General features: G+C 43.9%; 1 protein-coding gene across 1 annotated transcript in view; it reads right to left on the bottom strand.

Moving 5' to 3' along the window:
* Window positions 1-4,738: 4,738 nt before the first annotated feature.
* The window catches only part of PKD1L2 (polycystic kidney disease 1-like 2), an 89,246-nt gene continuing 81,405 nt past the window's right edge, over window positions 4,739-12,579 (bottom strand). Inside the window, exons 39-42 of the mRNA XM_004690161.1 lie at window positions 8,535-8,745; window positions 6,954-7,055; window positions 6,296-6,427; window positions 4,739-4,903 (exon numbers count right to left, since the gene is read on the bottom strand). Coding sequence (XP_004690218.1) covers window positions 4,739-4,903; window positions 6,296-6,427; window positions 6,954-7,055; window positions 8,535-8,745 — 610 coding nt within the window. The remainder of the gene's footprint in view (window positions 4,904-6,295; window positions 6,428-6,953; window positions 7,056-8,534; window positions 8,746-12,579) is intronic.

Raw genomic sequence — 12,579 nt, 5'->3', positions numbered from 1 at the left:
ACCTTCAGCAAGTAGAAAGGCTGGGCAAGGTTTTTAAACACAGCTAGAGGGTGGGTCTGGCTGTTTGGGGAAAGAAAGCTTCTTATAGGTAAAGTTGTGGTCTCTCAGGGAAAGGCTGGGGGCTTATGCAGATGACCTCACTGATGCTGACCAAGAAAACTTGGATTGGTTTAGAATCCACCTTCAGGTGAAAGTGAAACAACAATTAGATTAGTTATTAAGTCTTCATGCTCTCCTCGCCCACATGAATGACTCCAAAATGACTTTTGGAGTTTGTTTTTTTAACAACAGTTAATACCATCTCTTGAACTGTGATCTCCTTGTGCCTGTGACCTTTCCATGATGGAATCTATACCTTTAGCCTGGAGAGTAGTTAGCCAAAAGGGTTTTTTAGTGCTGAAAACTGTTTCATCCATCCAAAGTATGTATTGACAGATACATACTTCTTAGAGATAGGAACAGTAGGTCACTATCGGTATGGGACCTTGCCCTGCTGGTCCAGTGGAGAAAATGCTACTCTGTAGTGATTTGGTCAGCTTCAGCCTGACTTAATGTCCAGTATCACATATTTCCTGAGACTCTCCAGACCCTGTCTACTGCCTGGCATAGTTATAGGATTCTTTCTCAGGTCAGGTAATGTCCAGCAGCATAGACTATAGCTCTGTGTGCTTTCATGAACAAGGAGATCTTCCCAGGAAATTTGCTAAAACTGGGTCACATTGCCACCCTACGCTACTTATTGTCAAGGGAAATGGATTACCATGACTAAAAAAAAATGAATTACCTCCTTGGCTTCAGGGTCACCTTCCTTTGAGTCACTGGGAGAGGGCTACTTGAATAAAGTTGAGATCCTCTGACAGCAAGGACAGAAGCATGGGATAGACTTGGGAGGCAACCCAAAGTATCTGCTTCCAGATCGTTTGAGGAGGAGGCATGCTCTGCATACTGGAAGGAAAAGGTCTATGCCCCAGATACCGAGAGGCTTTCTGTTATCTTCAGAGCATTGTTACACTCACAAGGGAATCACCTGCAAGCCTTAAAAAATACTGCACCGTCCTCCCTGGTGGCGCAGTGGGTTAAAACACAGCACTATGAAGCTATCACAGCCACTGCAATATGAGTTTGATCCCTGGCCAGGGAGGTGACCCACATGGCATGGCAGACCTCTCCTGTCTTGCTCGCTGCTCCCCTCAGCAGTGTACTTCATCAGTCTGCCTGTTCTGCTCCCCACTCTGTCTCTGGTGATTCCTCTCACCCCCACACCTCTGGCCTGTACCCCAGTTCTGTATGCATAAATAAATACATCTTTAATTTTTTTTTTTTTTAAATACTGCATCCTGGTTCGTAGCCCAGTATTTTGATGTTTTGGAATAAAATCAGGATTCCAACATACAGCAGTAATGTAGATCCACAGTTCATCTAAGTGTCATCTAAGGTGTACTGGTGACATGGGCTCACAGGAAAACAGGGCAACAAGGCAGGATGCCAGATGGAAGGATGGAACGGCCACCCAGTTGCCCAGTCTCTGAGATCAAAGAGCCACCAAAAGCCCCAAAAGGCAAAAGGCCAAAAATCAAAAACAAGGGTGATAGCAATACAATACCCACACAGTAGCGCCTATGGGCTACAGCCTAGCAAAGGACATTGCCCTTTAAGAAGACAGGTCACTGGCTATGGGTTCTCACCAGTGTGCACTGTTGCAAGACTTCAGGCTCCAGGAATAACCATGGGGCTTATTTTACAAATGGGAAACAAAGAGGTCACTGTATCCACAATTGGCGGCTATCTTACCCAGATAGTGTCGCCACCAGTCACCAGGAGTGCTGGACATTACTGGCCAGGAGTGATGGCCACTACCGGTCCCTCAGAGACCGTGTAAGAGACTCCCAGTGTTAACAGCTCTTTGTGAGTTGGGTTATACCAAAAACAAACAGCTCTTTGAGACACTGGACCCAGGGCCATTGTTACCTCTTTCAGGTGATGTCAGAGACAGGACTGGATGCCCAGTAAGTGACAGAGGTCTTTGACTTCTCTTCCCTCCTTGGAGGTCAGCTGCTGGATGCTTATTTTCCTCTTTCTTCAGAGGGCAGGAACGGAGGAGTCTTCTCCTTCTTTCTCCTCCCTTCGAAGGCTGTCTTTTCTTCAAGGGCTGGTGTCAGTGGCTCTTCTCTTTGGAGCTGGCATCCTCTTCTTCAGGAGATGGTATCATCTGTTTCTTAGCTCTCCAACCCTGGCTTATATACTTTTTTAGGGTGACCCCACACACAAATCTGATTGGACCATTTTTCAATCCTGTGGCTGATTGGACCATTTACTAATCAGCCCATAGTATGTGATTGGTCCATTCTACAATCCGGGAAGTGAGCTGTTACATAAAAGGTCTCTGAGGAGCAACTGCCACAACCAACTTGTGGAGCAGCAGGTTGGAAGAATCCCACTGCTCCTGCTGGATACCCTTCCCCCTTAACAGCCCCAGCACCTGAGGTGGCTGGACTCTGGTAACACAAGTATTGATGGAGCTGCCAGATTCTTGGTTAAAGAAATTTGGGGCTTTGTACTTCGTCTCTCAAGCTCCTTCTCCCTCAGGAAACAGATACATTTGCACATGTGGTATATTAAAAGCTGTGCTAATTCCCAGCGCTAAGGAAGCTGAATAACCTCTTACAATCCAGTTTTTTTCCTGCATTTATTTAATCCTGAAATATTGGGGGTGGGAGGGATGCTACTTGTTATAAGTTGAATTATGCCTCTCAAAGAGATGCATTAAAAATAATAAACCTCCCCAGAAAGAAGTACATTGAAATTCTAATCCCCCATTGTGACTAAATTTGGAACTAGGGTGTTTTTTGTTTTTTGTTTTTTTTTAAAGATTTATTTATTTATTCATACAGAACTGTGGTACAGACTAGAGATGCGGAGGGTGAGAGGATTCACCAGAGACAGAGTGGGGAGCAGAACAGGCAGATCGACGAAGTACATTGCTGAGGGGAGCAGCAGGTGGGTCAGGGGAGGTCTGCCACGCCATGTGGATCTCCTCCAGGGCAGGCGGGGATCAAACTCATGAGGAAGTGGCTTAAGCTTAGTGCAGTGCTTTAACCCGCTGCACCATCAGGGAGGGCCTGGAACTAGCGTTTTTGCAAATATAATTGTTAGAGGAAGTACATGTCCTGACTGAACTCTACCTGCTGTTTTATGAACTTCTCTGCACCTCCAGTCCAGTCCCTGGGGCCTTGGATTATAAGTCCCATCGTGTTGTGGACCTGCCATGACTCTTGACTCCCTGAAGGGGAGATTGCTGGGAACTAAGGTGGAGTTAAGCTGCCTTCTTGGTGTATAACCAAAGCATATGGGCCTGTGCAGCCTTGGTTTTTTTCCCTGCCTTCATTGTGCTCTTGGGGTCCCAGCTCAGACAATGTTACTGGTGGGACACATTCACCAATTAGTTTCTCTCTTAGGTTCCCCTCATTTCATTCCCTTTGTAAATAAACCTGTTATTAACCATCTATGTGTGTCGTGGTTGGGTCTCATTCTGTGTGTGTCGTGGTTGGGCCTCATTCTAAGTGTTTTTTTAAGTGCACGGTAAGGACAGACACCCAGGCCATCCCATTGCCTTTTAGGCTTGCCCTGTAACCTCATTAGCTAAGATATGGTCATAGTGGAATAGGATGGACCCTAATCCAATGTAACTAGTGTCCTTATAAAAAGAAGAAAAGAGACACAGAATTAGGTATACTAGGAAGAAGACATGTGGCAACAGAAGCAGAAATTAGTGATGCATCTAAAACCTAAGGGACATTAAAGATCACTGGCAAACACTAGAAGCCGGAAAAGTAGATTCTTCTCCAGAATCTTCAGAGGGGGTGTGACCCTGTTCATTTGTGATTGCTGTCTTCCAGACTGTGAGACCACAAATTTCTGTTTTAAGCACCTGGTGCTTTGTCTAGCAACCCTAGGAAACTAATACACCCAATACCATCTCTCAGACACAGTTTGAGAGAACCTGAGCTGGAGTCATTCAAAGGCAACCTCTAACTGACCCTGAAAATGAAATGAGTAGTTTGCAGAGGAGTTGGGTTTTTGTCATTATTGTTGTTCGGAACTCCAGACAATACTAGTTTTATTTCTAGGAGAAAATACATTGACAAGTAGTCAATTGCAATAGTAGCTACTGTCAGTATTTTTATTATTTTATTTGCCAGACTTAGTACCTCTTGGATAGACACAAAAAACCATTGCTCTGGAGAGACTATAGAATAGCTAGTAAAGGGAGGCTTGAATGGCTGGCCTTCCCCCACTCCAGGTGATGAACTGTAATGGGTACAGGTTTCATGGACTCCGCCCCCACTCCAGATACTGGAACTACTAATCCCATCAATAACAAGGAGAAGCACACTGGGACATGAGGGCGGAGCTGAGCGGCCAGGTTAGGATAAAACCGGACATATGGGCTCTGGGGGTCTCTTGGCCTGGTGGTTCACGGCTGGTCATTTGGCTGTCGGTTGGTTTTCAGCGTGCTGTTTGGAGTCCAAGTTAGCAGAACTGCTAGTTAACTTGTATTCTAGTTAACTTGTATTTCTCTCCCTCTTTCCCTGGGTTGTTCCTTTACCTTTCTCCTTGTAAATAAATCCATTATTGAACCTTTTTGTGTGCGTCCACAGTATGATTGAATCTTAAGTGCAGGTGAGGACCCACAGACAGGCAACCCAGTTCACATTAGGGTGCCCTGTAACAGAACCACTCAGGCCCAGAGGCCTGTTGGTGCAGCATTCAGGGGCTGGGCCTCTGACAGCAACCCTGAATGCTCACTGCTGCTTCCAAGCTCCTGTCCTCCTTTACATTTAATGCCCAGGAAGCTGAGTATTTTCATCAGCAAGAAGTCAGCGATCTCTTCTTCCTCTGTCAGCTGCAAAGGGAGAAAGAACCTGTGACATAGACAGAACAGTCCTCCTTGGGGGCTTTTCTAAGTTTTTTTTTTGTCCAGTTTGCTTTTTTACTTGTGGAGAAAGGCTTTTGCATTGGAATTCACCTTCTTTTGAGAGTTCCAAGGGTGTGTGCTCAGCATTTATCTCCAGGGATTCCTTTTCCCCCTCCTATGAGAATGTCCACAAACTCTTCACCATTCCCCTCCATTATCCCCCAGAGAGCATGCTAGGAATTTGTGCTCAAAGGCCATCATACATTACTGCTGGGAATGCCAAATGGTATATCTGCTGTGGAGAGCAGTCTGGCAGTCCTCCAAGTTTAAACCCCAGTTACCATATTACTTTTTCAAAATAAATTTATAGACGGAGCCACTCCTACCCAGAGCACCATGTCTGAATCTGACACTTAGATAATTTTCAAGTCCCAGACTACAGGAATGTAGTCTGTTCATCAGCCAACCCCCAAACACTAAGTCTAGGTGCTTATTTCCTTGTTCATTCTCATCCCAAACAGGATTGACTCTGTGGCCCCAGACAATCATATATTTCTATATTTCTCTTCCTCCTTTATTCTTTTTTTTAAACATTCTTCCTTTTTATTTTTTGTAATTTTTTCAATATTTGAGAATATATACGGTCATTTTAAAGTCATTGACAAAAGTCCCTTACTCACAATTTTCTCAATTTATGTTTATATATATATATATATATACATATATATATATAATAGTTTATTTTTACATCATTTTGTGCATTTTTCCATCTCAGTTGTAATCTCCTTGGGCTTCCCAATCCCTCCTTTATTCTTTATACTATAAAAGCTTCCTGCCTTCTGCCCTAGTTTACAATTCTTTATGTGGAGACTGGCATCCCCATGAAGTATTAAATAAAGTTTGTTGATATCACTAAATTCATCTTCAATCATTTAAATTCATCTTTAATTGTTGATATCACTAAATAACATCTTCAATCATTTCTTAAACAGGTCTCAGCATTGGCTATATATTAAAATCATAAGGGCAGAATTCAGAAATACTAATGGCTGGCACACCCCAGAGATTCTGTTCTTATTTGTCTCAGGTACAGCAGAAATAGTTTCCCAAAGCCTCCAGGTAAATCTTACTGTAGAATCAGGGCTGGAAGTTGTTGGTGTAAATGAGCAGATTGTGGAGTTGGGAAACTGGGGGCTATGATTTAGGTCAGTCCTTCATTTGCTTGTGATGTTGGGGAAGTAATTTCCTCCTTCTGAGCCTGTTTCCCCTCCTATGAAATGAGGGCTTTGAACTAAAGTCCCCTGAAGTCTCATGCTGCTCAGCTAGTTGCATCCTTGGTCAAGGTCAGTGACTGTTGCAGAATAGACCAAAGAAACGTACCAGATAGTATTTTTGTTCCTCATGGAAAGCTACCATGATGACAGAGATAAACAGATTCAGCACCACAAACGTCATGAAAATGATGCAGGACCCAATGAGAAAAGAGCCAAGCACTGGGCTGGAGTCCAGGACCTGTCAGGAAGAGAGCCAGTATCATCCCCGGGCTCCTGTGTCCTAGCGGCCACCTCCCCATAGAGGCTCCCTCGGAGGAATCGTGGAGGAAATCATGGTCCTCGGGGCTAGGAGAGCCAGGAGCCAGGGGGGGTCTCCCCCTGTCTGGAGGCTGAGAGCAGTGCACTCCAGCTACCTGTAGAGAAAAGGACAACACCCTCACTCCCCACTGCCACCACTTCCAAACAGGGACAGCATTTCTGGCTTGGGTGGGAGTATTCCCTTCCAGACACCCCCCCCCCACACACACACCAGCACAGCCCTCCCCTTAGTAGCCACTATAGCCACTAACGTTCTTTTGTAAGCAGGGGTCTCCGAGGTGAGCTACAGGCTTCAGAGGAACAAGAACTTTCAGTTTGTCCGAAGTTGCTCTGTTCTTGCCAGGCCCTGCATGGTGGCATCCATTGTGGAGCCTCTGAGGGGTGCTTTCTCTAAATGTCACTAAGACTGGTGCCGATGGCAGCATTCAGGGCCCCCTCTCCATTACCTCCTCATAGTTGAAGATGCCTAACTGAAGACTGATCATTGTTTCTGCCGCATCAAGGAGGGTTTTGTAGGAACGGAGTTTCCAACCAAATACTAGGTTTGACTGTAATGGAAAGAGTCTTGTTAGCAGGGGGGGAAAAAAATCATCCACCCTCCAAAGCCTGTTGTTAGAGAGCAGCATTGGTGTCTGGGTGAGCCATAACCTTGGCCTGGCTTGGCCAAGCTGTCTGCATACACAGGGGTGTGCAAGTGGGTGTGTGTGTCTCTGTGAGCATGTGCAAGGCATACATGCGACCCTATGTAAGAGTGTGTGTGTTAATGTTTGCTGTGTGCTTTGGAAATCCTGTATGCCCAGCTTGTCTAGGCCTTTTGCTATTGTTCACCATCTGTTGATGCCCTTCTCTCTGTCTCCCAGCACAGAGAGGGTGCTCAGTCCCCTTTAGGGGGCCCAAGTGCCTCTGACTAGACCATGTTCACCTAAATGGCCACTGGAGGTGGGGGTTGGGGGTGGGAACTGGGCTCTCTGGGCCCTGCCTGTTGGCTTCAGGGAGTTGGGCTGGATGCACAACAGGCTTATGTGTGGGCAGGGCCTTCTCTGTACAACACCCTAATTCTCCAAGGGTTATTTTGTGTGAGTATGTCACTTCTGGCCCCAGAGGAAGTGCCCTGCAGTTCATGGGCCAATGAGGAACTGAATGCATGCAGGTGATGAGGATATTGGACAAAACTAGACTTCAGCTTTGCATCGTCTCCCAGCCATCACACCAGCACTGCCCCTCACTTTTGTTGAGCATGAGAGAGGAAGATGAATGGAGGAGTCAGGGATATAGATGAGATGAAAGTCAGGAACAAGGAAAGGAGAGGTGTGGGGAGAGGATGAGAGATGGAGTGAGGACTACAGTCAGATGGGCTAGTGAATGGCTTGGGATTAGGGGCGTGGTGGGAGATGGGAGCAAAATGGGTCTGGGGCGAGAATGGGGATAAGGGTTGGTTTGGTAGTGGATCTTGACTGGGCTGAAGGGGCACAGAAGACCAGGGCCAGGGCTGTTACAAGAATCATGGAGAGGATACAGGCCTATTAAATGGAGGTCAGGAGTGTAGCAGGTGGTTTTTGTTTTACATTGCTTGATAATAAAAAGAGTTGATAGTTCATATTTTCTTCAGTCACAAGAGAGATGTGATTATCAGAAAATTGTCAGTGTTAAGGAACTGAGTGGAATGATTTTGTTCCTACTAACTTCCACCCTTACTTCCCCACTTCTGCCCCACCCAGGACCTCTCCACATAACCCAACACTCTCTCTGCGTGCCTGAGGCTGTTGAGCTGTCAGGCATACGAAGGCAATATCTGGATGCAGAAAAGGAGTCTTTTCTGGGGACAGTTTTGACCCTCACTGAGTTCTCAAGTCTATTTGGAGCGACTGGCTTATGAGCATCCAGGTAAAAGACCTTGGTCTCAGAAAGTCCACCATCTCGCTAAGCTCCCAGGACCTTCCTAACCTTACCCCCCTTATTCCACACCACTGGAAACTCTTGGCTTCCAGGAAGACCAGCCCTGAGGGTTTCCCAAAGGAGCTACTCACCGTAATGGAGTAAGCCAAGAGCATAATCAGGATGACAGTGATAAAGCCTGAAATGTCCCCCCAGGCACGGCACAGGGCTGATGTGATCATGTTCATTTTGGGGTTCAGCCTGAGCAGATGCCAAAGCTTCACTGTGGACAGGAGTACCAGGAAGGCAATGATGTAACCAAGAGCAGCATCTGCTGCTGCTGTCTCACCGAAACTGATCACCCTGTGGGATGAAGAGGGAGTTTGGATATCAGAGACTGTGAGGAACTCAGCCAGACTCATCTGGAATTAGTTCAGCCTGGGATGCAGGGTTAGACTTATTGTGATCAGTGGCCATCACAACAGGTCTGGTACACTGACCTATCCCATTTTCCCCAGGGAGTGGTAGTGATGATGACATGATGGGGATGATGTTAACTGTAAAGTGGTGTGGAGATGATGGTTATGGAAATGGAGGTGATAGTGGTGAGGCTGATGGTGAGAACCATGGCTATGTTAGGGATGGTGGAGGTCAAGGGGCCTCAGTCTTGCTAATGGCTGTAGAGCTCTGGAAGAACACATTGGGTTTGGAATCGTCCCAGCATCAAGAGGATGGAGGTAAAGGCATTCAGTCAGCCACTCCTCCCTGTTGGGGCCATTAGATGAAATGTCCCCTGCATAACCACCTGAATGTCCATGTCCATACTGCCCTTACATTTATTTCAAGGAAGCAGTAAGTACCAGCCAGCTGCAGTAAGTGGCAGACCAACAAGCCCCATTTGACCTTCAAGAGCATTGGTTCTCAAGACCATTGGGTGAGTAAGTAATATTACTATTTCCATTTTATAGTTAAGAGCACAGAGTTGCACAGGCCTCACAACTAGTGACACAGTGACATAAGTAGTGGTAGAAGACAGAGTTGAAATCTGGGGAGCCTGATTCCAGAGCCCAGATTATTCCAGCCCTACCACCCTTCCCTGCATTCTCTTTTTGTACTTTTAATTCCATGTCAATGTTTGTGTGCCTTTGAAAATGACATAAACCTATACCTACCTACATAAAGGAGAACAGATATAGAATGCAGTGATATAATCTGTTTTATACAAGTACTTAATATACATAGATAATTTATATCTAATATATTATCTATATTATATATTATATATATTATATATATTATACATTATCTATATTATATATATATTATCTATATTATTTACTTATATCTAATATATTAACTGGTTCCTTAGGTTTAGTAATACAGTTTTATCATATAAAATCATATGTAGTGATAGATATATAAAATGATTCATAATCATCTAAAATGCTATATAATATAAGCTTATAAAATAGTATAAATGTAATATGTTCATATAATTTTATAATATAGTTATGTGTTATCACATATAACATGTAATTATTAAATATATAACAACAATACTCATGTACATGTGTATAATAGAGATACTTTTCTTGATCTGTATTTTCAAGTTCTTCAGAGATAGTGTCTTTTTCATTAACTGAAAAATCTGTGTGTTCTGCCTGAAAGCCCATTTGAACAGAAGGGGTTTCTAAACAGGCCCAGGGAGAGCCTGCCTTTACCAAGCCCTGTCCCTCAGGGCCTTCCTCAGCTAGCCCACCGAGGCAGCTCTCTGCAGGGCCTCATTGACAGAGCAGGGGTTTGGTCCTGGTCAGGTCTCAGAGAAAGTAACCCCTTTAGGCTCAAGAGCAGGGAGATTCTGGATGGTATACAGGGGCTGCTGCTTCCTTCAGCCCCTGCAGCACTTTTTTTTCTGCTCTTTTAAAAGACCTAACCTTACATTCCAGGTACAGTAATTGTTCATATATAACAGGAAAAGTAACTGTATCAGCCCTCTTTTATGATGGCAATGACTTTTAATGCAAGCATAGTTCTCACCCTTGACTACATTTTAAAATAACCAGGAAAACATTAAAAACACTGGTGTCACATATTAAAAAAAGCAAACAACAAGAAATGTTGTTGAGGGTGTAAAGAAAAAGGAACTCTCTAACACTGCTCGTGAGAATGCAAACTGGTACAACCACTATGGATAGCTGTGTGGAGGTTCCTCGAACTGCTAAAAATGGAGCTTCCATATGATCCAGCAATTCCATTCCTAGGTATCTACCCAAAGGACAACAATAATTAAAAAGAACACCTGCACCCCTATCTTTATTGCTGCCCTATTTACAATAGGGAAGATGTGGACTCAACCCAAATGCCAAAAAATAGATGACTAGATCAAGAAGGTGTGGTACATATACACAATGGAATATTACTCAGCAATCAAAACAGATAAACTCATGCCATTTGGAGCAATATGGGTGGGACTGGAAAAGATCATGCTTAGTGAAATAAGCCAGAAAGAAAAAGAAAACTACCAGATGGTTTCACTCATAGCAGGAATGTAAGGGATCAGGAAAAAAAATTTTTTTTAAATATGTAGTAATTATAATAAAGAAAAAAAAGAACATCAACAAACAACTATAAACCAGACATTCTACAGGGGGATGTGACTGAACACCAGTTTGCTCACCTCCTGGATGATTGTGGTACAAACCCAGGCCTGAAACCACTGCATTAAAGGGAGGCTGGAGCAAATCATTTGGTCATAAAAAATACTCTTAACACTTAGGTCCTAGTTGTTAAAATGACTTATCATCCCAATAAGAAAGGAAAATATACAAGTTTCTGAAATAAATACAAAACTTTGGCTCATTGAGGAATCAAACCTAGGGTTTCAGGTGGGAACAGACTTAACTAGACTCAGATTTCTATAAAAAGTCACAGATTTCTCTTATGTTTTCTGATGCTCCATGTAAAAAGAGAGCTCTCTTACTGAAAAGTTGTTTTGTAATCCATCTAAGCAGTAAAGCTGTCTGTGTGGATATCAGAAATAAAATCCATTTCAGATGACTGACAAAAACCATAATGCAGGGTGAGTATTAGACAGTGAAGGTACGGGGAGGATCCCTCTTCTGTCATGACCTCAGTCATGGATAACCTCCCCCTTCCTTCCTAGCACTCAGACTTTTCCTCTAAGTAGAAGCCAACAAACTATGTAAATGATCAGATGGCACATATTTAATACCTTGTGTAAGGGAATGAATGAGGCAGCATGCCAATAAAACTTTACTTATAAAAGTGAGTTGCAGACGGACTTGGACCCTAGGTCTCCTTTTGCAGACTCCTTCAAAAGCTAAAACACCTTTACATTTCTTTCTTTAAAAAAAAAAAAAAAGGATTCATTTATGCATACAAAAACTGGGATATAGGCCAGAGTTGTGTGAGGTGAGAGGATTCACCAGAGACAGAGGGGGGAGCAGAACAGGCAGATCTACTGAAATATACTGCTGAGGGGAGCAGCAGGTGGGACAGGAGAGGTCTGCTGTGTCATATGGGTCAGCTCCCTGGTTGGCATAGAACTCGTGGTGCAGTAGCTGCAGATAGCTTCATAGTGCTGCTCTTTAAACCCTTGTACCACCAGGGAGGGCCCTAAAATACTTGTTCTACGTAAGGCTTACAGTAAGCCTAAATAAAAGTTGTGCATCTGAGAGTATGAACTCAAAAAGAGTTCAGTTGATATATGATACATCTCTATGGAAGGAAGCATAGAGAGAGGGTGGAGTTTTTGACCTATATTTAATGTGATAACCTGGGTGTGGCATGAAGAACTTAATGTCCATTTGTTGAATGAATGAGACAGCCTAGAGCAAGGTTACCAATAGAACTCAAATTCTGGGTCCTCCATTTCCTTGCTTTGTGACCTTATGCAGAATACTTAATTTCTGAAGCTTAAGTAGTCTTAAGATTTATTTTGTTCCTCATTTTTAGAAAAGGGATGATGTTAATATCTTTTAGAAATCTTGGGAAGATCAAAGTAGATTATAATAATGCTCTTTTTAAAAAAAAGATTTATTTGTTTATTCATACAGAACTGGGGTACAGGATGGAGATGCAGAGGATGATAGGATTCACCAGAGACAGAGTGGGAAGCAGAACAGGCAGATCGATGAAGTACACTGCTGAGGGGAGCAGCGGGCGGGTCAGGAGAGG

This window comes from Condylura cristata, unplaced genomic scaffold, assembly GCF_000260355.1.
Source record: "Condylura cristata isolate star-nosed mole 26May11 unplaced genomic scaffold, ConCri1.0 scaffold00028, whole genome shotgun sequence".
Classification (NCBI taxonomy): domain Eukaryota; kingdom Metazoa; phylum Chordata; class Mammalia; order Eulipotyphla; family Talpidae; genus Condylura; species Condylura cristata.
The sequence above is the reverse complement of the archived record's forward strand: the minus strand, read 5'-3'. Positions and strand labels throughout refer to the sequence as shown.